Genomic DNA, 25282 nt, shown 5'->3' with positions numbered 1-25282 from the left:
AAATGACATCGCCGAAGTCGAGGATTGGTAGGATGGTCAGTTTTACGAGGGTATGTTTGGCAGCATGAGTGAAGGATGCTTTGTTGCGAAATAGGAAGCTGATTCTAGATTTAATTTTGGATTGGAGATGCTTAATGTGAGTCTGGAAGGAGAGTTTACAGTCTAACCAGACACCTAGGTATTTGTAGTTGTCTACATATTCTATGTCAGAACCGTCCAGAGTAGTGATGCTGGACGGGCGGGCGGGTGCAGGCAGAGATCGGTTGAAGAGCATGCATTTAGTTTTACTTGCAGTTGAAGGCCACGGAAGGAGAGTTGTATGGCATTGAAGCTTGTCTGGAGGGTTGTTAACACAGTGTCCAAAGAGGGGCCAGAAGTAAACAGAATGGTGTCGTCTGCGTAGAGGTGGATCAGAGAATCACCAGCAAGAGCGACATCATTGATGTATACAGAGAAGAGAGTCGGCCTGAGAATTGAACCCTGTGGCACCCCCATAGAGACTGCCAGAGGTCCGGACAACAGGCCCTCCGATTTGACACACTGAACTCTATCAGAGAAGTAGTTGGTGAACCAGGCGAGGCAGTCATTTGAGAAACCAAGGGTGTTGAGTCTGCCAATAAGAATGTTGTGATTGACAGAGTCGAAAGCCTTGGCCAGGTCAATGAATACGGCTGCACAGTAATGTCTCTTATCGATGGCGGGTATGATATCGTTTAGGACCTTGGGCGTAGCTGAGGTGCACCCATGACCAGCTCTGAAACCAGATTGCATAGCGGAGAAGGTACGGTGGGATTAATAGCAACGCGTGATTATCAGAGGTTTTTTCAAGTGATTGTATCAAAATTCTGTGGCGCAGAGGTAAATCATTGGCTTTAATAGCCTACAAACAGTTGGATTACCAGGTTCACATCATGCTTCTATTTTTTTCATTATCTAGGATGCTTAAGACAGAAGCTTATACTATATTAAATAAAACAAATGAATTGAACAACATTGCAGAAAGTTTGCTTTCACATAAAATTATTTTCAAAATAGTGTGCCTTCAACAGGATTTGACCTCATACCCTCACATCTCTGAATGTTCCATAGTTCATACTGTATCTGCTAAGCTACCAGTCAGGGGAAAAGACATGTACAAAATCCTAACTTATTAAAAGTACAGTATTTTTGTATTTAACTAGGCAAGTCAGTTAAGAACAAATTCTTATTTACAATGACGGCCTACCCCGGCCAACCCCGGACGACGCTGGGCCAATTGTGTGCCGCCCTATGGGACTCCCGATCACGGCCGGTTGTGATACAGCCCGAGATCGTACCCGGGTCTATAGTGACGCCTCTAGCGCTGCGATGCCTTAGACCGCTGCACCACTCAGGATCCCAAGTAGATAGGTATCCAGTAGCGGTCGGGGTTTGAAAGCAGCTTAATCTAAGAAAGCACCGGAACCACAGTGAGATCAGTGGGATCTCACATTTTGCGACACATGGTTTGCACGTGAACAAATGAAGCTTCGGACATCATTGATGACGTATTTCTGATAAAAGTCATACACGCGGTGGCCCACTGCTTTGAAGTTAGCTGCTTAGCGATTTCGACGAATGCCTCGGGGCTCCAGTATTCAACGTAACATCACTAACACCCAGAAAATATGTCATTTCAACATCCTGAAAAAACGTCTTCTAAATGTCTGGAAAATACATATTTTCACCTTTCATTCAGAACCCAAAATGGAAAAGTCGTATTTTAGACATTTTTTTATGTAATTTTCCTTACTGGGACATCCTCTCATGTCTGTAACTCTAGGGGTAAATGTAGAAGCTGACTGTAAACCCTTACCTGAGGGCCAAACAGCCTTACAATACTCCCTAATCAGCTGAGTGTATGTGTGAGAGCGAGAGGATGTTTCCTACTGAATTTAAAATCTAAGACATACTACCTACTGTTAAAAAAAACATGAACTTCTAATCAAGTGATCTTGTAAATCAGTGTAAATTACTACGTTCTGTGCAGCTATACTGAAGTGTGATCTAAAGAGAATTACAGGCTGTATCACATTCGGCCGTGCTTGGGAGTCCCATAGGGCGGCGCACAATTGGCCCAGCGTCATCCGGGTTTGGCCGGAGTAGGCCGTCATTGTAAATAAGAATTTGTTCTGAACTGACTTGCCTAGTTAAATAAAGGTTAAAAAAATGATAATAATACATTGGAATGTCCAGGAGGCAGAATTGTCATGTTTACAGTATCGCCCCCAAGGGTTAGGGTGTCACCCCCCATCCATACTTTCTCAAAGCCAAAACACTCTCCTTTTGAACTTGATCAAAATTGGTTGTAGTCATCCCTCTTTTCCCATGGTTTCTGAGCCAAAAGTATATTTTATTACCTCCAAAATAGGAGCAAGTGTTTCCAAACAAAAGTAGTATTTCCCTGCAGACCGTTCAAGTGACCAGACCGAAATATCTCCAAGTGTTATGGACCATTGTGAGATCCTGTAGGGGTCTTACATCGGAGATGTCTTTCTTTGATCACACAATATCACCATTAGACTGGGGTCTGATTACCCAGATATCCACAATGCACAGAACCCAAGCGCCCCCTAGCTGTGAAAGATGCCTAATGAAGACAAACATGCGTTGAGTCTCTCAGTTGTATTAACCTTTACCGTTGTGTTCTTTGATATCCGTACAGCCTGATGAGCAAGAAAAGCCACTGAAAAATAACCTGACTGATTACATTGACATTCCCAAAAGTTAATGTCAAAGACATCAGTCAGGCGGATTCTTATTTTGGGACTGTTCTTGACTCGTTTCTCGGAAAATACCTCAGGAACAGGATCTGTGAGTGTGTGAGCTGAGCTTCAAACTTTTGTCAGTGTGTAGGAGGCCTCATCCTGCATTTACGACAGATAACCTCTCTCTCTTATTTGTCCTCCATCATCTGCCTTCTGCTTTACAGCTGGGCATTTACAGTCGTATGAAAAAGTTTGGGCACCCCTCTGAGGCTGCATAATAATTTTGTCTGTCGTCACAGAAAATGATCACAGTGGCATGCCATTCATTTTCTAATAAAAGCTGAGTACTGGGGTATTGTCCAGACAAAGATTTTTAGTGTAGCAATATTACGTTGTATGAAATTAAATCAGATGTGAAAAGTAGTCTATGCAAAAATGTGGGCACCCTTGTCATTCTGTTGATTTGAATACCTGTAACTACTTAGCACTGATTAATTGGAACACACAATTGGTTTGGTGAGCTCATTAAGACTTGAACTTCATAGACAAGTGCATCCAATCATGAGAAAAGGTATTTAAGGTGGCCAATTGCAAGTTGTTGTTCTCTTTGACTCTCCTCTGAAGAGTGGCAACATGGGGGCCTCAAAACAACTCTCAAATGACCTGAAAACAAAGATTGTTCAACATTATGGTTTAGAGGAAGGCTACAAAAAGTTAACGCAGAGATGTAAGTTGTCAGTGTGTCCACTGTGAGGAACATAGTGAGGAAATGGAAGGCCACAGGCACAGTTCTTGTTAAGGCCAGAAGTGGCAGGCCAACTAAAATATCGGAGAGGCAAAGGCGAAGGATGGTGAGAATGGTCAAAAACAGCCCACAGACCACCTCCAAAGACCTACAACATCATCTTGCTGCAGATGGTGTCACTGTGCATCGTTCAACAATTCAGCGCACTTTGCACAAGGAGAAGCTGTATGGGAGAGGGATGCGGAAGAAGCCTTTTCTGCACACACGCCACAAACAGAGTCGCTTGAGGTATGCAAACGCACATTTGGACAAGCAAGCTTCATTTTGGAATAAGGTGCTGTGGACTGATGAAACAAAGATTGAGTTATTTGGTCATAACAAGGGACGTTATGCATGGTGGCAAAAGAACACAGCGTTCCAAGAAAAACACTTGCTACCCACAGTAAAATTTGGTGGGGGTTCCATCATGCTGTGGGGCTGTGTGGCCAGTGCCGGTACTGGGAATCTTGTTAAAGTTGAGGGTCGCATGGATTCAATATCAGCAGATTCTTGTGAATAATGTTGAAGAATCAGTCACAAAGTTGAAGTTACGCCGGGGCTGGATATTTCAACAAGACAACGACCCAAAACCCTGCTCAAAATCTACCCGGGCATTGATGCAGAGGAACAAGTACAATGTTCTGGAATGGCCATCCCAGTCCCCAGACCTGAATATCATTGAGAATCTGTGGGATGATTTGAAGCGGGCTGTCCATGCTCAGCAACCATCAAACCTAACTGAACTGGAGATGTTTTGTAAGGAGGAATGGTCCAAAATACCTTCATCCAGAATCCAGACACTCATTAGAGGCTATAGGAAGCGTCTAGTCTGTTATTTTAGCAAAAGGAGGCTCTACTAAATATTGATGTGATTTTTCTATTGGGGTGCCCAAATTTATGCACCGGTCTAATTTTGTTTTGATGCATATTGCACATTTTCTGTTAATCCAATAAACCTCATTTCACTACTGAAATATTACTGTGTCCATCAGTTATTTGATAGATCAAAATTAAATTGCTGATCCAAACACAATTATTTATAAATGGAAATCATGGAAATTGTCAAGGGTGCCCAAACTTTTTCATACGACTGTACTTCAGCAATTTGGCCCTTGGTTCTCTGTCAAAGTAGTGCCCTGTCCTCTGGGAATTCAAACATACTGAACGTTCAGCTAACTCAGCTTGGCCATGAATAATGATGGGTTCTCGTACTGAAAAGCATTGCTGCCAGTCTATATGATGCTGTTGACTTGGTCACCAGACCAGTTTTCCTTTACTTTGAAGTTGTCCTTTTGCATGCATCCCCCCGATGCAAATTTCTCATCCTGCTGCAAAGACAAATTTGACTTGTTAATCATTATCATTTGTCAGGCTACATGCAGCAGTGAGATGAAGCAGAAGCATTCAGTAGAGGACATTATCTGCTTATTTTCAGATTATTTGGACCAGACTAAACCAAGGATGTTCTTTGTATCAACTGACAAAAGGATGCTGGAACGAGACCTTCAGTTTCAGATAATCAAGGTTAAAGAAAAATTGTGATAGAATTCTCCTTGCGGATCCAGTGTAAGCAAAACTGACAAAAACAAAAGTTGGATGACAGCCACATTCAGAGCCCTAGTTGTGTTCAAGAGAAATGAAACTGACTTTAAAAATCGCTTTATTTATAAAATTCCATGTTCATTTTCTACAAACACAAAGGCAGCAGTTCAAACTTCTCGTATAATCAGAGAAAGATCATTTTTAAAGTTAGAAATTCATTTAAGGAAAAAAAGGAGGCATTGACCATATGTACATTGCTACCATTACAACCACCAATTTTCATGCTTAAATTTTGCTGTGTGTGTGTGTACATATAATGAGCATGTGTGTGGCGAGTGTGTTTGTGTGAGAGAGTGAATTGACATGTACATGCAAAAGGGAATGTCTTGGAGCCAACACCCCACCATATCACTAGTAGCATTGTGTTCCTGTATTCCCATTGGCTAAAGTGGGTTCTGAAATGGAAATACAACTAAAAAGAGACCAACACCCCGAACATAACTTGTACAGCTTCATATAAAATTGTATTTTTTAATATTTCACTTCTTTTGATAAGAATAATTATACTTTTTATATAAAAATGAAAAACAATGGGTGGTATTCCCATAAAACGGCATTATCTCAAACATATACACTTGCTGAAGAAGTGTGTGCAGTTCTTCAGGCAGAGCATGACAGACAAAACATAGCGAGAGTTCACAGACAGAGTTTGCTACAAATGAAAATGACTAAATCTGATTGTAGACTCAGAAACCACTTTTGGTCAGAAGACTCAAGCTGACTGCATTTGGGCGGGTAAAACCCCCAAATACAACTGAAAACGATGCTTACAGAATTACATTACCGGTACATATACCGTGTATAAGAAACACAATCAATTCTAGAATTTCAGAGTACCTGGATGATGTGTCTGTAATTTAACATCGCTATATTGCTGATGACATTGAGAATGTATTCAGATGTTAACACAGCCTATATTTTTTTCCCGTACTAACAAATCTGTTGCTATTCTCCATAATATTCTCTATAATTACATGGAGATACAGTGGATCAAGCTTGATGTTGCAAGACTTTGTGCAAGTGATAAAAAAAATGACAAGTATATACAAACACACAACACACTGTATGATCAAGGTGGTCGTCTGCATTCAAAGCAAATATATTTAGGCCGATCCAAATACTTAACGTGTTAACTTCTGGAGTATAGGAACGGAAGGTTTGTGCCCATAAGATGAGGTTTAGAGGACAGAGCAAAATATAGCTATGAATTAAAAAAAAAAAAAAAATCTCAAAAGCTACTATTGATATTTACAAACAATAAGCACAAGTTAAATAATCCTCATTCAAATCCAAACACATTTGACATAATAAAATTAAAACAAAAAACACAATCTAAGCTGACTAGCATCTGACCTGAATTTTCTGCAGGAGCCCTCTGAATGGAATTTCAATGGAGAGCGATAAAACACAAAATATACAAAACGGAACCTCCACAAAAAATGGTCCTCAAATGAAACCGTGAGCAGTCCACTACCATTAGCTGTATATATTTCAGTGATTAATTCTGCGCTGTGTCTAAGTGCAGTGAACTGCTAGGTCTATGTTTGGGCAGGTTTTCAAAAAGTATATATTAAGAAATTTAGTTAGGAACCTTTACTTTTTCTATATTGAACAGATCAGGTTTGTGAAGTGGGTATTACTCATTGGACTATTAATATATTGAGTCTTCAGTAGAATAAACACATTTGTTTTGAGTTGTTGGGACAACGTTTCAACATTGTGGCACCGTAACTTAATTGTTCATCATTTGTTTCAATTAGTACAGATGTCCTCCATAATTCCCTGACAGATTTGCCTCCTACAACCCTCCTACTCTCCCTTATTAAGTCCTCCTCTCCATTTCACTTCTTCAATCTCCCATTACCCTCTCCTTCCTGTTTTCCACTACCCTCTCCTTTCTCCTCCAATCCCCCTCTCATTTGTTCACCTTCACTAACCTCAGACCCCGCCCCCCCTGGCTGATGTAATACTCGGCCTCCTGTCTTCTGGCAGGTAAGGGTTGCCGTGGAGACGCCGCTCCGCCGGTGTGGGGATGGTGGCGGCCTCGGAGGGAGGTGTGGTTGCTGTGGTGATGGTGGGCGGGGGGAGCGGGAGGGGGGTCGCGGAGGGACGGGGGAACAGCGGAGGCTTTGATGGGGATGATCCGGGTGTCCATGACCTCACAATCCACCTGCATCATCATCTCATAGCCCTGGGATTTGTTATATAAACTCTCTGTGGGAGGGAGAGAGAACGAAAGAGTGCAATGTAAAAAAAGACACTGACAGGGAGAGAAAAGTGTACAATAGACAGATACAGAGGCTAACAACAACCCCCCCAACATCATTTTTTTTTTTGTCCCATACACCGGCTAGGTGCAGTGAAATGTGTTGTTTTACAGGGTCAGCCACAGGGTCAGCCATTTCACATAATATGCCTCTTCATTCACTCCAAAAATGTATTCAACATTCCAGATCTCCGTTGTTCAAAGATTAGGAGGGCATTTCAAAAGTTCTGACATCGTTTACAACAGTGTACAGCAGTGCAATGGGGCTATAACTTGGCATAACTCTAAACCGCTGATAGTTCCATCTAGATATCAAGAAAAGTCAAACTCACCGTTGACAGACATAGCCGGCATCACCAGAGACATTTTGGGCCGTGTGGTCTTGTTGTGGCTGATGGCTGGCAACAGCAGGTGATCCTACAGAGAGAGAGAGAGAGAACGTGGGCTCATGAACGTCAGACATGCGTCTTGCATTATGTGAATGACACCCACTGTCCGTTTCATTCGCACTCGGTTTCACGTTGCTGTTCCGTCTTACCCGTCTGAAGGAGACCACGTAGAAGGTGTCCTCACGCCGGTCGATGGCGTCCATGAAGTCACTGTAGCTGATCTCTGGACCAGCAGGGAACACTTGTATCTGACTGTGAGAGACAAATAGTTCGGGTTAGACCAAGACTACAAATACCAATAGCAGCAGTTTTTTCTCCCCTCCCTCAGTTGATACAAACACCATAGTTGGTTTAGTATTGTACAAGTGAACATGCAAGTCAACAAATCACTTTGAAGGATGAACACCGCTGTTGATTACTGGGAAATGTGGTCGACAACGGTTACCTGTCAATGGAACGATGGGTCTGAATGGGAAGATATCTGGAGATGTTTGTCTTCCTAAGCTGCGCTTTCTGTAGAAAAGGGAAGGGGAAACAACTGATGTGCACCAAAACAATACACATCAACTAGGTCGTTTAACAGACCAGAGGTATCACGTGTACTCACGTGGGAATGTGAAATACTACAGAAATATGATCCGGTACAGAAATACTAAGAAACCACACCTGTGCTATTTTAGCTTTTTTCACCATCTTTGGCTTCCCTCCAGACTTCTTCCTGTCGATCTGGTGCCTGTGGACCCATCCTCTCAGCTCATCCGCCAGCCTGAGCGAGAAAGTGAAGCAGTCAGTCGTAGAAGTCAAGGAGAGTACACAGAACCTTCACTAACACAGTAGAATACAAAATACAGTAGGATCTATATATCTATATATTACACTGCCTCCTTTGAACATGGATACAGTGACAGGCCTGTGAGAGCGCAGGTGCACTGTAGATGGTGTAACTCAATATCATATTTGCATAATGTGGTGAGAGACAGGATGACAGAGAGACTCCTGGATGCCTGAGGTAGGACCATGGCAACGCTGCTGACCTGAGGGACTCGGAGCGGTTGAACTGCCTGCAGTCATTGGAGGTGAAATAGCGGTCGATGTCCTGCAGGACCAGGTCCTTCACGTCGCTGAACACGTCACTCAGGTTCCTGAAAACAGCCAAAACATGTAATACAGATTGAAACATCCTTCTGAAAGCCTAACAATTATAGAAATAATATTATATGGAAAACCATAGTGATTTCAAAGGGCAAAAGTCCTTAAAAGAGCTGTAAACTTGAAGTAAACATCTTACAGGCAAGTAATATGTGGACATCATTCATTTTATGACAGTCTGTTAGCAGTTAGTTACTTCACTACATTCCTAAACCAAATAATGTACTTTTGTACTCCATACACTTTACCTCGCACCCAAAAGTACTCGTTAAATTTTGACAGGAAAATGGTCCAATTCAAGCACTTATCAAGAGAACATCCCTGGTCATCTCTATTGCCTCTGATCTGGCAGACTCACTAAACACAAATGCTTTGTTTGTAAATGATGTCTGAGTGGCCCCTGGCTATCCGTAAAAAAATTATAAAATGGTGCCATCTGGTTTGCTTAACATAAGGAATTGGAAATGATTTATACTTTTACTTTTCATACTTAAGTATATTTAAAAACAAATACAATTAGACTTTTACTCAAGTAGTATTTTACTGTGTGACTCACTTTTACTTGAGTCATTTTCTATTAAGGTAAATGTACTTTTACTCAAGTATGACAATTTAATACATTTTCCACCACTGCCTGTTACATATTTCCAAGTTCAGACCAGAGTGACTGCATTCTCAATGATTAGACTGCATGCATATCTTCTGCAAAGCTCAAACACGGTTTTGTTCTCTAATGACGTTCTACTTGACTGAACCATGTTTGCAAAGCCTCATCGATTAGAACCACATGGGCAGCAGCCGCAGATGGCTGTGACAAGGTCATAATGAACAGGCTCACCATCGTGGATATGCAGAGTTAACTATGATTTGGACTCTATTACCAACCTAAACTGGTAAGAATCGGTGGATTCCCTCTCCACCTCTCCTCCCTTCCACCCATCCTCTCCTCCCTCCTCCTCAGGATCTATCCTTTCCTCCACTCTGCTGTGTTCCTGAGCCGTCTCAAACTCCAGGAGATGTCTTCCTGTGTGAGGGACCACCTCTTCCTGTAAATCCGTCTCCAGCTTCCTGTCTGTGATACTGGAGGAAAACATTTAGTCAAAATCAACTAATCATGCCGTTATGTACATTACTTTTTAAAAACAGTATTTTTTTGGGGGGGCCAATTGATAACACTTCATTGAATGGCAGTGACTATGAACAGTGACTTTTACCTGACAGGGCCCAAACTGAAGGTCATGAACAGTAGCACTGCCATGACGCAGACGGCCCTCTTGTTGTTACCAGATTCACTGCCCTGGAACAGAGAGAGGATTTAGAGCAGTGTAAACACTGGGGCCGGGACGATACCAGTATCGCGATACTCAGTATTGTGGCAAGGAAACAAAACACGAAGCGGATTTAACTTAAGGCAAAGAGACCTAATGTTGGAAACAAACATAATTATGTTGTCATCCAGAGTCAAATGTATTTATTTTCCAAACTATAGAACACAATATTTTACATCCAGCAGGTTTTTAAAGAACCAAAAGACTTTGGCCTGCTTCGTGCTTTATTTAACCTACTGCGATACTGGAATCGTCCCGGCCCTAGTAAACACGCAAGTACCAGCATGTCCTCTTTGAATGTATTCCCAGCTGTTGCTTTAACAGTCAAATCTTAACCACATTCTTAAGACTTTCATTTAGAAAGATTAAATTGAAAGCAGTCCATCCGGCTCATTAGGGAAATCCATCTCTGCCCCGGTAATGTAATCACCGAACACATTTGCTTAAGGGAGGTTTCCTGGCTTTCCAGGTCCCCTGCCACCCTCCCTCCTCTCTCTCTCCTACCCCTCCTTCATTCTCCTCCTGTACCTCCGCCACTACCTCTCCTTTCTCCCTTCCCCTGTACCTTCTTCCCTCCCACTCCTCTCTCCACCCCTCCTGTACCTCTTTCCCGGCAAGCCTCTCCCTCAGGGCCTGGTTCTCCTTGCGGAGGCGCTCGTTCTCCTGCTGCACCTCCCTCAGCTGGCCCTCCAGGTTCTGCAGGTACTCCTTCTTCTTCTTGCGTGACTGGCACGCCGACTCCCGGTTCTTGATCATCCGCTGCTGCCTCTTCATCACCTTCATCTGAGACCCGGTCGGAGGGGAGAACGCATGACAGTTAATCATGGCAGAACTGGGTGTGTGATCTGACAGTGAAGCCCGGGGTAAGGCGGCGGTTGAAGAAGAGCGTGAAAGAGAACTACTCACTGACTGACTGACATGCGACTGACAGACACTCACATCCATGCCGTTGCAGTTGCTCCCTGGCAGAGAGGACGCCGGGACTATGGGTTTGCTGGGGAATGGGGCCGTGGGGCTATGGCAGTGAGGCATGGTGGGGGAGCCGGGCTCCATTTTGACGATGGCTGGCGCGGACCCCAGACAGACTGACTGGGAAAGCACCACTAAGAGAGGAAAAGAAGGTGATATCACTCAGCTATTACATAACGCATTATGTCATGGTCTCTTAGACACCCAAATACCCAGAATACCAGTAATAAAATACATTTCTAATCAACAAATCACCGAAATAGACATGAATAGGTATTGTGGCGATTTGAGCATGCACGCACACAGAGAGATACATAAAATAACTTGGAATTCAACGCTCCCCTTTAATTAACCTCATGCATTCACCAAACGGTAAGCCTGGAATAAGGTCATGTGTGAAAAACGGTCAGTCTGGTCCCAGGACTCACCAGGCCTGCTCTGGTCCCTGCTAGGCAGGCTGTGCAGTATGAGGGCCTTGGCTGGACTCGGAGCCTGGGGGACGGGGAGAGCCGCTACACACACAGGTCTGGGCTGGATGAGAGGCTTACTGCTCAGGATGGTACTGGCTTTGATCGTGGCCGCAGTGGGGTGGACTAGAGGGAGAGAGAGAGAGAACATGACATGCACTATAAAATGTCTGCCAAGAACGATGTCAAGAGCATTTGCACCGAAAGTACATCATATTAAACATGAAGCGTGCTCTCGTGGCTGAAGTCTTTCCTGTGCAGCACATCAATAGCTGACGTCACTAGAAACGCGTACCTGTGGCCTGTGCGTCCATGCCGTTGTGGGTTGCTGTTTGGTGTTGCTGAGGAGGCAGTTTGGACTGTGGCCGGGACAGTTGTGCAGAGGCCACCGTGACTTCACATGTGCCAAGTGGTGGCGACAGCACATCTCCAAACATATAAGGAGGCGTGGGCGGGTTCTCTCCTTTCACTGTGATCTGAATGGTAGAAAGAGAGATGTGCAAGACATTTAAAAAAAAAAATATTTAAAAAAAATACAGGCTTCACACTTCGGTTACTTCAGAAATACTCTGACTAGGCTCTGTGTCACTGAAAATGTGCACTTTGTGTACGTTGCATCTCAGAGTCTCTAAACTGTGATGCATCAATATCGCATAGGGTGCCTTTAGTAGTGTGATGTGGAAGCTGATCTGTCTGGACTGACCTGTGAGTCTGGGAGTGAGGTCAGGGAGCAGTCGGAGGCCAGCGAGGAGGCAGGGGAGGGAGGCTCCGCCTTCACCCGGAACACTGGAACAGCACACACAAATTATACGAAAAAGGACACAGTGAATAATTAACATTCAACCATAAGACAAACACATACACAATAGCCAAAGAGGGACTTACACATGTCCACTGGCAAAGGCTGCGTTATCGTCATTTCATCTTTCAATACGGGAATGTCCCCTTAAGAGAGTGCGAGGAAGGCAGAGAGAGAGCGGCAGGGGAAAAAGGTTTTAAAAGTACACCACAACCGATGCTGCGCTACAACGACACTTTACTGATAAACCGAAGTGACGCTGCCATTTTACTTCATTGGCCTTCTATAGTAGTAATAACATGTCTACTACCACAACTAACACTTTTAAAAAGGAAAACCTCTCCTTATGCTTCCTGCCACGCTTTATTAATCTCTGCACCTGTGAGAAGGTTGTCGTCCAGGTGTCTCCATGGCGACGTGGGATTGTCGGGATCAAGGGTCAGCACGAGATCGTTGTCAAACTGCGAGGAGAGAGCGAGAGGAAGCGGAGGGCAGAATTAGGCCATCATCTGGATTAGTCAGTAGGTCGGCAGGGGATGCGCCATTGGTTGCCCCAACAGGGAAATCAGCCCCATTGTCGGCCAGCCCGTCTCAGGCTCACTCAAGTTACCTTAACTTTGGCATCACACACTGAACTCTCACTACTGCTAGGTAGTGTGTAACACTGCCTGGTTTATACTGATACTGCCAGCACTAGCCGACTACCACCAGTTTACACAACCCTGCACCTTAGAGGCTGCTGCCCCATATACATAGACATGGAATCACTGGTCACTTTAATAATGTTTACATAACGATTTACTCATTTCATATGTACAGTTGAAGTCAGAAGTTCACATACACCTTAGCCAAATACATTTAAACTCAGTTTCACAATTCCTGACATTTAATCCTTGTAAAAATTCCCTGTCTTAGGTCAGTTAGGATCACCACTTTATTTTAAGAATGAAATGTCAGAATAATAGTAGAGAGAATGATTTATTTCAGATTTTATTTATTTCATCACATTCCCAGAGGGTCAGAGGTTAACATACACTCAATTAGCATTTGGTAGCATTGCCTTTAAATTGTTTAACTTGGGTCAAACGTTTTGGGTAGCCTTCCACAAGCTTCCCACAATAAGTTGGGTGAATTTTGGCCCATTCCTCCTGACAGAGCTGGTGCAACTGAGTCAGGTTTGTAGGCCTCCTTGCTCGCTCACGCGTTTTCAGTTCTGCCCACAAATTTTCCATAGGATTGAGGTCACTCCAATACCTTGACTTTGTTGTCCTTAAGCCATTTTGCCACAACTTTGGAAGTATGCTTGGGGTCATTGTCCATTTGGAAGACCCATTTGCAACCAAGCTTTAACTTCCTGACTGATGTCTTGAGATGTTGCTTCAATATATCAACATAATTTTCCTTCCTCATGAAGCCATCTATTTTGTTTAGTGCACCAGTCCCTCCTGCAGCAAAGCACCCTCACAACATGATGCTGCCACCCCCGTGCTTCACAGTTGGGATGGTGTTCTTCGGCTTGCAAACCTCCCTCTTTTTCCTCCAAACATAACGATTGTCATTATAGCCAAACAGTTCTATTTTTGTTTCATCAGACCAAAGGACATTTCTCCAAAGTACGATCTTTGTCCCCATGTGCAGTTGCAAACCATAGTCTGGCTTTTTTTATGGCGGTTTTGGAGCAGTGGCTTCTTCCTTGCTGAGTGGCCTTTCAGGTTATATCGCTATAGGACTCGTTTTACTGTGGATATAGATAGTTTTGAACCGGTTTCCTCCAGCATCTTCACAAGGTCTTTTGCTGTTGTTCTGGGTTTGATTTGCACTTTTCGCACCAAAGTACGTTCATCTCTAGGAGACAGAGCGCGTCTCCTTCCTGAGCGGTATGACGGCTGCGTGGTCCCATGGTGTTTATACTTGCGTACTATTGTTTGTACAGAGGAACGCGGTACCTTCAGGCGTTTGGAAATTGCTCCCAAGGATGAACCAGACTGTGGAGGTCTACATTTTTTTTTCTGAGGTCTTGGCTGATTTATTTTGATTTTCCCATGATGTCAAGCAAAGAGGCACTGAGTTTGAAGGTAGGCCTTGAAATACATCCACAGGTATACCTCCAATTGACTCAAATGATGTCAATTATCCTATCAGAAGCATCATTTTCTGGAATTTTCCAAGCCGTTGAAAGGCACAGTCAACTTAGTGTATGTAAACTTCTGACCCAGTGGAATTGTGATACAGTGAATTATAAGTGGAATAATCTGTCTGTAAACAATTGTTGGGAAAATTACTTGTGCCATGAACAAGGTAGATGACCTAACCAACTTGCCAGAACTATAGTTTGTTAACAAAACATTTGTGGAGTGGTTGAAAAACGAGTTTTAATGACTCCAACATAAGTGTATGTAAACTTCCGACTCCAACTGTATATACTGTATTGTATTCTACTGTATTTTAGTCAATGCCACGCCGACATTGCTCATCCTAATATTTATATATTCTTAATTCCACTCTTTACTTTTAGATGTGTGTATTGTTGTGAATTGTTGGATACTGCTGCACTGTTGGAGCTCGGAACACAAGCATTTTGCTACACCCGCAATGACATCTGCTAAATATGTGTATGTGACCAATAAAATTTTATTTTATTTTGATAAAGGAAGAATGAGCAGATTGCCGCACTATTGCACACTATTTTATTTAAACTTTATTTTACTAGGCAAGTCAGTTAAGAACAAATTCTTATTTTACAATGACGGCCTACTGGGGAACAGATCAGGGAACAGTGTCTTAACTGCCTTGCTCAGGGGCAGAACGACAGATTTTTTACCTTGTCAGCTCGGGGATTCGATCCAGCAACCTTTCAGTGACTGGCCCAACGCTCTAACCACTAGGCTACCTGTAGGTGATGTAGATTGGAATAGGGATGGACATAAGTAATCGAGTCCTCAAACGGATGTCAAAACTATCTTTAATCCGACTAAAGATCACATTTATTGACTGTCAAACTATTTTGTGGAATGTGCTTTGTGGCTGCCTGAATGGGCAAGAAAATGTTTGTCCCGATTTCACATATTTTTTGTTGTTGTCTTGAAGACAACGTTAATTTGCTTTGACTCTACTGTTCCATTTCTACATGTGCATTTGCGGGACACAACAAAAAAAGAAACCAAGCCAAGCATCAGTTCTTCTCCTTGAATTCATTTTCCCTTCTGTGTCTCACTCACTAGATTGTGTTTCATCCATTCCCTCTACACACGCGTGCTAAGTGCGCACACAAGCTCCCGTTAGACCTAAATAAATCCCCCCCAAAAAACGTATCTAACTGATGGGATACACAAGCTACATTCCTTGCCAAATGACAACAGTTTAATAACAAATTGTGTTCCGTCCGTGAGTTGATTGATGTAGGGAAATGGGTGTTCCAACGACGAGCTGCAGTTTTGGAATAATTGCCTCCCGTCTATTTTCCGCTTAGGCTACTTTGCGAACTGATAGTGCCATTTAGAATTGGTTAGCCTAGGCTATAACCCCCCCCCAAACATAGATACGTTCCACACTGAAAATATGCCAAAACTTTTGTTTGATAAAGACAAAAAGCGTATTTTCAGAATCATTAAGAACAGGCCTACTCACTAAAACAGATGTGGTCGAAATTCATCTCCATGCAGTTTTCAACGTAGAATTACTTCTCTAGGGTAGGGGGCAGTATTTTGATGTCCGGATGGCGTGCCCGTAGTAAACTGCCTGCTACTCAGGCTCAGAAGGTAGGATATGCATATTATTAGAAGATTTGGATAGAAAACACTCTGAAGTTTCTAAAAGTGTTTGAATGATGTCTGTGAGTATAACAGAACTCATATGGCCGGCAAAAATCAGAGAAAAATTCAACCAGGAAGTGTGGAAATCTGAGGTTTGTAGTTTTTCAAGTGATTGCCTATATAGTACACAGTGACTTAGGGTTCATTTTACACTTCCTAAGGCTTCCACTAGATGTCAACAGTCTTTAGAACGTTGTTTCATGCTTCTACTATTACTGGGGAGAGAATAAGAGCTGACTCAACAAGTGGACTGCCTGAGGCAAATTAGTTGTTTACTGCGCGGTCACACAGGCGCACCGTTCCTTGTTTTTCCTCTAATGAATACGCTATTGTCCGGTTGGAATATTATCAAATATTTATAAAAAGACCCTAAGGATTGATTGTAAACATCGTTTGACATGTTTCTACAAACGGTAATGGAACTTTGACTTTTCGTCTAGGGTTTTGCGCTCGCGTATTGTGCCTTTGGAATAGTGATCTGAACGCGCTAACAAAACGGAGGTATTTGGACATAAATATGGAGTTTATCGAACAAAACAAACATTTCTTGTGGAAGTGGGAGTCCTGGGAGTGCATTCCAACAAAGATCAGCAAAGGTAAGTGAAGATTTATAATACTATTTCTGAGTTTTGTTGACTCCAGAACATGGCGGGTAACTGTATAGCTTGCTTTGATGGCTGAGCTCTGTACTCAGAATATTGAACAATGTGCTTTCGCCGTAAAGCTATTTTGAAATCTGACGCAGCTGTTGCATTAAGGAGAAGTGTATCTATAATTCTTTCAATAACTGTTGTAAATTCTATCAACGTTTATGATGAGCATTTTTGTAAATTGATGTGCTCATTCATCGGAGGTTTTGGAGGCAAAACATTTTCTGAACATCACGCGCCAATGTAAAATTGGGTTTTTGGATATAAATATGAACTTAATCGAACAAAACATACATGTATTGTGTAACATTGAGTCCTGGGAGTGTCATCTGATGAAGGTCGTCAAAGGTTAGTGATTAATTTTAGCTGTATTTCTGGTTTTTGTGACACCTCTCCTTGCTTGGAAAATGGCTGTGTTTTTTTTTGTCTCAGTGCTGTCCTAACAATCTAATGTTATGCTTTCGCCGTAAAGCCTTTTTGAAATCGGACAATGTGGTTGGATTAACGAGAAGTGTATCTTTAAAATGGGATATAATGGTTGTATGTTTGAGAAATTTGAATTATGAGACTTTTGTTGTTTTGAATTTGCCGCCCTGCTATTTCACTGGCTGTTGAATAGTGTGTCCCGCGGGTGGACGCTAGCGTCCCACCTACCCCAGAGAGGTTAATTCATTTAGAAAAATTCCAAAGGCAAAATAAACATCTGTATATCGATGACAGATTTTTGTTTGTAACCCTCAGAAAATTGTGTTTCAACTCGCCAAATTGAGCCCCGTTTCAAATGATTACTCTGAGAATAACTATTCCAGACGCGATATGCGCATCGGCAACTTATTTCATTTAGAAAAATAGTCAGTTATATTTTATTCAGTTATATGACGTAATTTTTTTCCTAGAAATTATGCGTCTTGAATGTGATAGGGCTTAGGAAATAAAAAGTGTCTTGTCTGCTAAATTAACAAAACAAGGCTATACCATTACACAGCCATAGGCTTCGACAAGCAAGTGCCACTGCTAAGGTTACTACCTTTTTGAAAATTGTGTTCCACAATATAATATAACGTGTCAATAAATGAATCTTAAAAGACACTTGTTTTTATATATAGATAAATGCACACATTTATTTCCAGTGTGGGCCTTGTGTTCTAAAATAGACACCCCCCCGTTGGAGTACTCAACAAAAATAATGGGCCTCATGTTGAGTAGACAGGGAATTAGGTCTAAATCATTGATAGCTTTGAATTTACTTTGTTGTGGTGATACAACATGTGCAGTACAGTGGTCAGATAATACAGTCAGGGTCTGTGAGCAGAAAATCTTTGTCCGTACCGATGTTTCATATTTCGGTCCTCTCGTGTACTCTCCGTCCTCTCCCTCCTCCATGCTCTCACACTGGTACAGACAGGCATCTGAGACAGACAGAGCAATTAGTTAGTAGTGTAGGAACATAATTATGCACATGGGCAGACACGCAAGTTGCTTGAGTATCAGTTGCTATAGCGGTTGTAAGTAAAGCCTTATCACTATACCACAGTGACCCCTTGTCGCCATGGTTTCCCGTGCCTTATTTGGTTTGACAAGGGCTTGAAACACGACTCTGACCTTTGAGCTAAAAACAAGAAGCGGGATCTACTAGTAAATGATGGTTGTGATCATAAACACACCTAAAATGAGCTCAAGGTTTGATGCTTTTCTACACCCATTTTCAATTCAAAGCAGCTTCAATTCACAGGAGTCCAGTTTGGTTTTTCCAGCTTTACAAATTGAGGGAAATCTAAGCAATGGAGGGGAAGCTGGCTTAAAATACATGAGATGGGAGGTTTTCTGCCCTGAGGAGACCCATCTTCAATAGCAGAGGGATCAGTAACGAACCTGCTCTGTGCTGAGAATTGTTCCCAATAGTAGACACCCCATTAACTAGAGGGACAATTTACGGGCTGAAATTAATTCTAGCCTACATTATCGTGGGATGGTTTTTTTCTTGAAAGAATGCTTTTCGTTTTCCACAACTAGTTTTGATTCATACTGCAGGCCTAACTAGTTAAATGCTGTCTATCATAAATAGTAAATGTAACATTTTATCAAGTTCAGTGATCACAGGAAGTTAAAGTGCTTACAGTTTACAGATTTAAGTCTGGTTGTCTCACGCAAACTTCAGCATACAAAAGCAATGATCAGGGAGTCAGTAAAAGGGAAAGGTCAGTATCTAAAATACAGTGCCCTACAATAAAAGCAAGCCAATCTGTCAGATGTAAATGCTATTGATTTAAGAAAGGGCCCGAGATACCCAGATGTCGCAAAAAGCCAGCTTGGTTTTCAGTCTTTAGATAGGCTAAGGCCTATGGTTTTATTCCACACGTTTGTAATTCAGGTATTTGGGATCGATGGTCTTTTCAGATACCTTTATCTTATGGAAAATGAAAGCTTACAGAGCACAAGCTTTTCTCACACCAATACCAAAGGCTTTTTATAAGTAAAGTTAACACTCCTATCTATATGTGCTAATACAGTGACATATCCGGTTTGCTGCCCCAGTGCACATATAGCTAGTCATTGGCGCACACACCCACGCAAGACACCAAACTACCACCAACTTTATTATGATTTTTCGTAATTTGTTGTCAGAGTCAACCTGGTAAATTTAGGAAATTAAAGATGCATAGTCAATTTCACGCGTTCGTTATCAGCTAAAGTCGCGTTAGCTAGCTACAAGCTAGCTGATCATTTTACCTAGCTAACGCATCCATGCTGCCCAGGTGGTAAACATGCATTACAGTACCATTTATTATCTCTCTCACTTACCCCAATCCTCGCTTGTCAGAAGGTTATCAGCGAAGAAACGAGTATCCAAATCAGATAGTAAATCCGTAGTCATAGCCACAAGGCGTTTGTTAATTAGAGGGAGTGTAGACAATCACCCTTCAATTATATTAAAAAAGATAAATCCGCGAAATCGATTTACAGCGAATGATGTTCAGTTGGCGATTGGGTCCATCGACGTACAAAATATAATTATAATTTCTTACGCGAAACATTAGATTTTGTATTTATTTTGTTTCATAATATCCACTCGGTCAACAGAACCATCTCGCATATGACGACATCCAGACAAGAAACGGAATTTCCGCAAAAAGCCCGCCCCATTTTCAATGCAAGATCCAATCAAAGCAAGGATTCGTTAGATTGATTCTTCAGTCGACCTATCCAATAATATTATTACTATTCAGGCAGAGTAGACCGTCGTAGATGGACAAAAGTAAGGTTTATAAGGTGATTCGGCCCAATCGCACTTCAGAATTTTGAGTGACGTTGAAAATCTTCAATGGTAGACATGTAATTAGGCATTCCTTTAAAGGACAGGCTCTAAAAATCAATCACGTGTTCAACAATAAGAAACCTTTCATTTGAACACATGGTTGATATCTAGCTAAAGTTGTCTCTTTCCTAAATTAGCCATGGATGGAGATATGGTTTTGGACTTGTGGTTTTACTTGATTCTCCGTACTGGCCAATGACGGGGATTCTGATCCAACCATACATTCCTACATTGTGCCCCTTGCCTGAGAGGATGGAAGTTCAATATTTATCTAGATGTAGTAAGCTAGTGTTAACTAGATAACGTTACCCATGAAATGACGTTTTTTTTTGCTAGGTAGCAAGACAACCAACTTAAAGCGTGTAATGTATGACAGTGAAAGAGGATCATGGCATTAGCTTGAGTGAGTCGTCATGTTTTTTCTACTTGTATGCACAAACAAATCAAAACTATGGGCAACCACATAATATTTAGCTTACATTGATTGGACTAGTTTTTGGTATATTTTAGTTGTCACTGTATTAGACTAAGCATAGGTGATTTGATGTTGAAATGGTGCTGGAATAGTGGAGGCAGCAACTGTTTGTAACTCCATGGTTCTAAATCAATAGTTGTTTAGTGGTCCGAAAATGTCGGAAACATTAACTTGATTGACCATGCTGTAGGTCATGTAACTGTCTGTTACATGCAATATGCTTTGTGGACTTCACCGGTGTGGTTGAATTTATTATGCAGCACTGTCTTCTCATTGTCTCTGCCTTAGGCCTACAGTGCATTTGGAAAGTATGCAGACCTCTTGACTTTTTCCACATTTTGTTACATTACCCTTATTCTAAAATGGATTCAATTGCCCCCCCCCTCAACTACACACAATACCCCATAATGACAAAGCAAAAACAGGTTTCAATTATTTAGAAAATGTATATGTTTATTTTATATATATATATATATATATATATATATATATATATATATATATATATATATATTATTACATTTAACATAAGTATTCAGACCCTTTACTCAGTACTTTGTTGAAACACCTTTGGCAGCGATAATAGCCTAGAGTCTTCTTTTGTATGACGCTACATGCTTGGCACCCCTGTGTTTTAGGAGTATTTCCCATTCTTCTCTGCAGATCCTCTCAAGCTCTGTCAGGTTGCGTGGGGAGTGCTGCACAGCTATTTTCAGGTCTCTCCAGAGATGTTTGATTTGGCTCAAGTCCAGGCTCTGGCTGGGCCACTCAAGGACATTCAGAGACTTGTCTCGTAGCCATCTCTGCGTTGTCTTGGCTGTGTGCTTAGGGTCGGTGTCCTGTTGGAAGGTGAACCTCTGCCCCAGTCAGGTATTTGGGGCTCTGGAGCAGGTTTTCATCAAGGATCTCTCTGTACTTTGCTCTGTTCATCTTTCCCCTCAATCCTGACTAGTCTCCCAGTCCCTGCCGTCCAGCAATAGGAAGAGTCTTGGTGGTTCCAAACTATTTAAGAATGATGGAGGCCACTGTGTTCTTCAAATCAAAAAAATCAATTCAAACTTTATTTGTCACATGCACCGAATACAACTGTAGACCTTACCGTGAAATGCTTACTTACAAGCCCTTAACGAACAGCGCAGTTTAAGAAGAGTTAAGAATATATTGACCAAATAAACTAAAGTAAAAAAATAATAAAATGTAACACAATAAAATAACAATAACGAGGCTATATACAGGGGGTACCGGTACCGAGTCAGTGTGCGGGGGTACAGGTTAGTCGAGGTAATTTGTACATGTAGGTAGGGGTGAAGTGACTATGCATAGATAATAAACAGCAAGTACCAGCAGTGTACAAAACAAATGGAGAGGGGGGGGTTGGTGCACATCGATTGACCTGTACGTTGGACGGAGAAAAGAAGTTCACTTCATCCATGCTACTGTTCTTTGATGAAGAGTCTCTCTGTTATGATGAAGGTGAAGGAGGTGGCAAGGGTAGGAGTGTCCAGCGTGTCTCCTATCTGGAGGCGGTGAGGAAATTGGAAGGAACGAGTGGTGGGGAAGAAGCAATGGTAGTAGAGCCACCACGACTAGTGACGGTTTCTTATCAACTGAGGGATAGCGAAATGCTACATGTTGAAAAGGTGGACTTTGTATTATTTATTGCAATGGTCATAAACTGTACAGCACAGGCGGAGAATAAGTCTAAGAAAATTGGAATCATTGTGAATGTAGCTGAACGTTTTTTGGGTCTTTGATTTCACAGTTGAGGTGGTGCAAGAAATCCTGTCGGTGAATGCAGCTCCATCACAGGGATGTATTTTGGAGTGGACTGTGATTGAATAAGTGAGGTTTTCATTTTTTAAATATTTTTAGTTGAGATGTTTTATTCTGTATGATGTTGTTTTCCCCCTTTCTCGGAATGTTTAAAAAAATATATATTTTTATTATGCTATACCCCGTCCAGCTGGTGGCGGTAATGCACCATTAATATTGGATGCCAACCGCCGATAAACCACATCAAAGAAGAAGTGTATGTCAGAGCTAAAACCAAGCCATGAGGTTGAAGGAATTGTCCGTAGAGCTCCAAGACAGGATTGTGCCGCGGCACCGATCTGGGGAAGGGTACCAAAACATTTGTGCAGCATTCATTTATTTTTATTTAACTAAACAATTCAGTTAAGAACAAATTCTTATTTACAATGACGTCCTACCCCGGCGACGGTGGGCCAATTGTGCGCCACCCTATGGTAATCCCAATCACGGCCATATATAATACAGCCTGGATTCGAACCAGGGACTACAGTGACGCCTCTTGCACTGAGATGCAGTGCCTTAGACCGCTACGCCACTCGGGAGCCCATTTAGTTTGTCCTAGCACAGACTGGATTATGTTCCGGGATTCATTCAATGGCATTGAGGAGTATACCACCTCAGTCATTGGCTTCATCAATAAGTGCATCGACGACGTTGTCCCCACAGTGACCGTACGTACATATCCCAACCAGAAGCCATGGATTACAGGCAACATCCGCATCGAGCTAAAGGCTAGAACTGCCATTTTCAAGGAGCGGGACACTAATCCGGACACTTAGAAGAAATCCCAGTACACCCTCAGAATAACCATCAAACAAGCAAAGCGTCAATACAGGACTAAGATTGAATCCCACAACACCGGATGTGGCAGGGGTTGAAAACTATTACGGACTACAAAAGGAAACCAAGACGCGAGCTGCCCAGTGACGCGAACCTACCAGACGAGCTAAATACCTTTTATGCTCGCTTCGAGGCAAACAACACTGAAGCATGCACAAGAGCACCAGCTGTTCTGGATGACTGTGTAATAACGCTCTCGGTAGCCGTTGACAGCAAGACCTTTAAACTGGTCAACGTTCACAAAGCCGCGGGGCCAGAGAGATTACCAGGATGTGTACTCAAAGCATGCGCGGACCAACTGGCAAGTCTCTTCACTCACATTTTCAACCTCTCCCTGACCAAGTCTTTAATACTTACATGTTTCAAGCTGACCATCATAGTCCCTGTGCCCAAGGAAGCGAAGGTAACCTTCCTAAATGATTACCACCCCGTAGCAGTCACATCGGTAGCCATGAAGTGCTTTGAAAGGCTGGTCATGGCTCACATCAACACCATCAACCCGGAAACCCTACACCCACTCCAATTCGCATACCGCCCCAACAGATCCACAGATGACGCAATCTCAATCGCACTCCACACTGCCCTTTCCCACCTGGACAAAAGGAACACCTATGTGAGAATGCTGTTCATTGACTACAGCTCAGTGTTCAACACCATAGTGCCCACGAAGCTCATCATTAAGCTAAGGACCCTGGAACTAAACACCTCCCTCTGCAACTGGATCCTGGACTTCCTGACGGGCCGCCCCCAGGTGGTAAGGGTAAGTAACAACACATCCGCCACGCTGATCCACAACACGGGGGCCCCTCTGAAAAGATTTGGCATGGGTCCCCAGATCCTAAAAAAGTTATACAGCTGCACCATCGAGAGCATCCTGACCGGTTGCATCACCGCCTGGTATGGCAACTGCTCGGGATCTGACCGTAAAGCGCTACAGAGGGCAGTGCATACGGCCCAGTACATCACTGGGGCCAAGCTTCCTGCCATCCAGGACCTATATAATAGGCGGTGTCAGTGGAAAGCCCATAAAATTGTCAGAGACTCCAGTCACCCAAGTCAGACTGTTTTCTCTGCTACCACACGGCAAGCGGTACCAGAGCGCCAAGTCTAGGACCAAAAGTCTCCTTAACAGCTTCTACCCCCAAGCCATAAGACTGCTGAACAATTAATCAAATGGCCACCAGACTATTTACATCGAACTATTTACATCCGCAGACACACAAATCAAAAACCTCTTCTTGTGACGCTAACCGACTCACACATCCCAGATATTCCTGGATACATTAAACAGATTTCCCAAGTAGCATTGATCCTAAACCTTGACTGGGTGTTTCTTATTTTCCAACATAGCTTTACTTCTCCCTTTGCCACTGTAACCCACTAATTCTCACTTCCTGTACTATTAGCCTCACTCGACTCAGTTTCAATCAAAACCTCAGTTTCTGCCATCTTCCGTCTACAACCAATGTCTAAGTCTCCCGCTCCAACAAAGAGCTACTCTCTCCTTTCTCTGACATGCACTGTCAACTGTGGGACCTTATATAGACAGGTGTGTGCCTTTCCAAATCATGTCCAATCAATTGAATTTACCACAGGTGGACTCCAATTAAGTTGTAGAAACATCTTACGGACGATGAATGGGAACAGGATGCACCTGAGCTCAATTTCGAGTCTCATAGCAATAGGTCTGAATACTTATGTAAATAAGGTATTTCAGTTTTTTATTTTTAATAAATTAGCAAAAATGTCAACCTGTTTTTGCTTTGTCATTATTGGGTATTGTATGTAGATTAATGAGAGAAAATAAATATTTATTCCATTTTAGGATAAGGCTGTACCGTAACAAAATGTGGAAAAAGTCAAGGGGTCTGAATACTGTATGCACTGTATATATCAAG

The 25282-nt window shown here is 42.4% G+C and overlaps 1 protein-coding gene across 4 annotated transcripts; it reads right to left on the bottom strand.

Moving 5' to 3' along the window:
• Window positions 1-5153: 5153 nt before the first annotated feature.
• On the bottom strand, window positions 5154-20068 carry LOC106588375 (cyclic AMP-dependent transcription factor ATF-6 beta). Of its 4 annotated transcripts, none has more exons than XM_014177286.2 (17): window positions 19744-20067; window positions 18271-18350; window positions 12859-12940; window positions 12566-12604; window positions 12384-12466; window positions 11976-12156; window positions 11642-11806; window positions 11151-11347; window positions 10848-11027; window positions 10131-10213; window positions 9802-9996; window positions 8802-8909; window positions 8434-8533; window positions 8213-8280; window positions 7917-8019; window positions 7711-7795; window positions 5154-7326 (listed from the first exon to the last, which is right to left on the bottom strand). In XM_014177286.2, the coding sequence occupies exons 1-17, from the start codon at window positions 19814-19816 to the stop codon at window positions 7028-7030; spliced, it is 2121 nt and encodes a 706-aa protein (XP_014032761.2). In that variant the 5' UTR covers window positions 19817-20067; the 3' UTR covers window positions 5154-7027. The 4 variants fall into 4 exon arrangements, with proteins under 4 accessions (XP_014032761.2, XP_014032759.2, XP_014032762.2 ...); XM_014177284.2 differs by having other exon boundaries at window positions 12566-12625; window positions 19744-20066; XM_014177287.2 differs by having other exon boundaries at window positions 11184-11347; window positions 12566-12625; window positions 19744-20066.
• Window positions 20069-25282: the final 5214 nt, after the last annotated feature.

This window comes from Salmo salar, chromosome ssa27, assembly GCF_905237065.1.
Source record: "Salmo salar chromosome ssa27, Ssal_v3.1, whole genome shotgun sequence".
In the NCBI taxonomy this organism is placed as follows: domain Eukaryota; kingdom Metazoa; phylum Chordata; class Actinopteri; order Salmoniformes; family Salmonidae; genus Salmo; species Salmo salar.
The sequence above is the reverse complement of the archived record's forward strand: the minus strand, read 5'-3'. Positions and strand labels throughout refer to the sequence as shown.

Excerpts from the sequence above, each read along its gene's own strand:
- LOC106588375 (XM_014177283.2), bottom strand. The coding sequence starts at position 19,816 with ATGACTACGGATTTACTATCTGATTTGGATACTCGTTTCTTCGCTGAT. Across the intron at positions 12,467-12,858 it reads GGACGACAACCTTCTCACAG|TGTTCCGGGTGAAGGCGGAG; the intron begins GTGCAGAGATTA and ends GTGCTGTTCCAG. Across the intron at positions 8,534-8,801 it reads AACCGCTCCGAGTCCCTCAG|GCTGGCGGATGAGCTGAGAG; the intron begins GTCAGCAGCGTT and ends TTTCTCGCTCAG.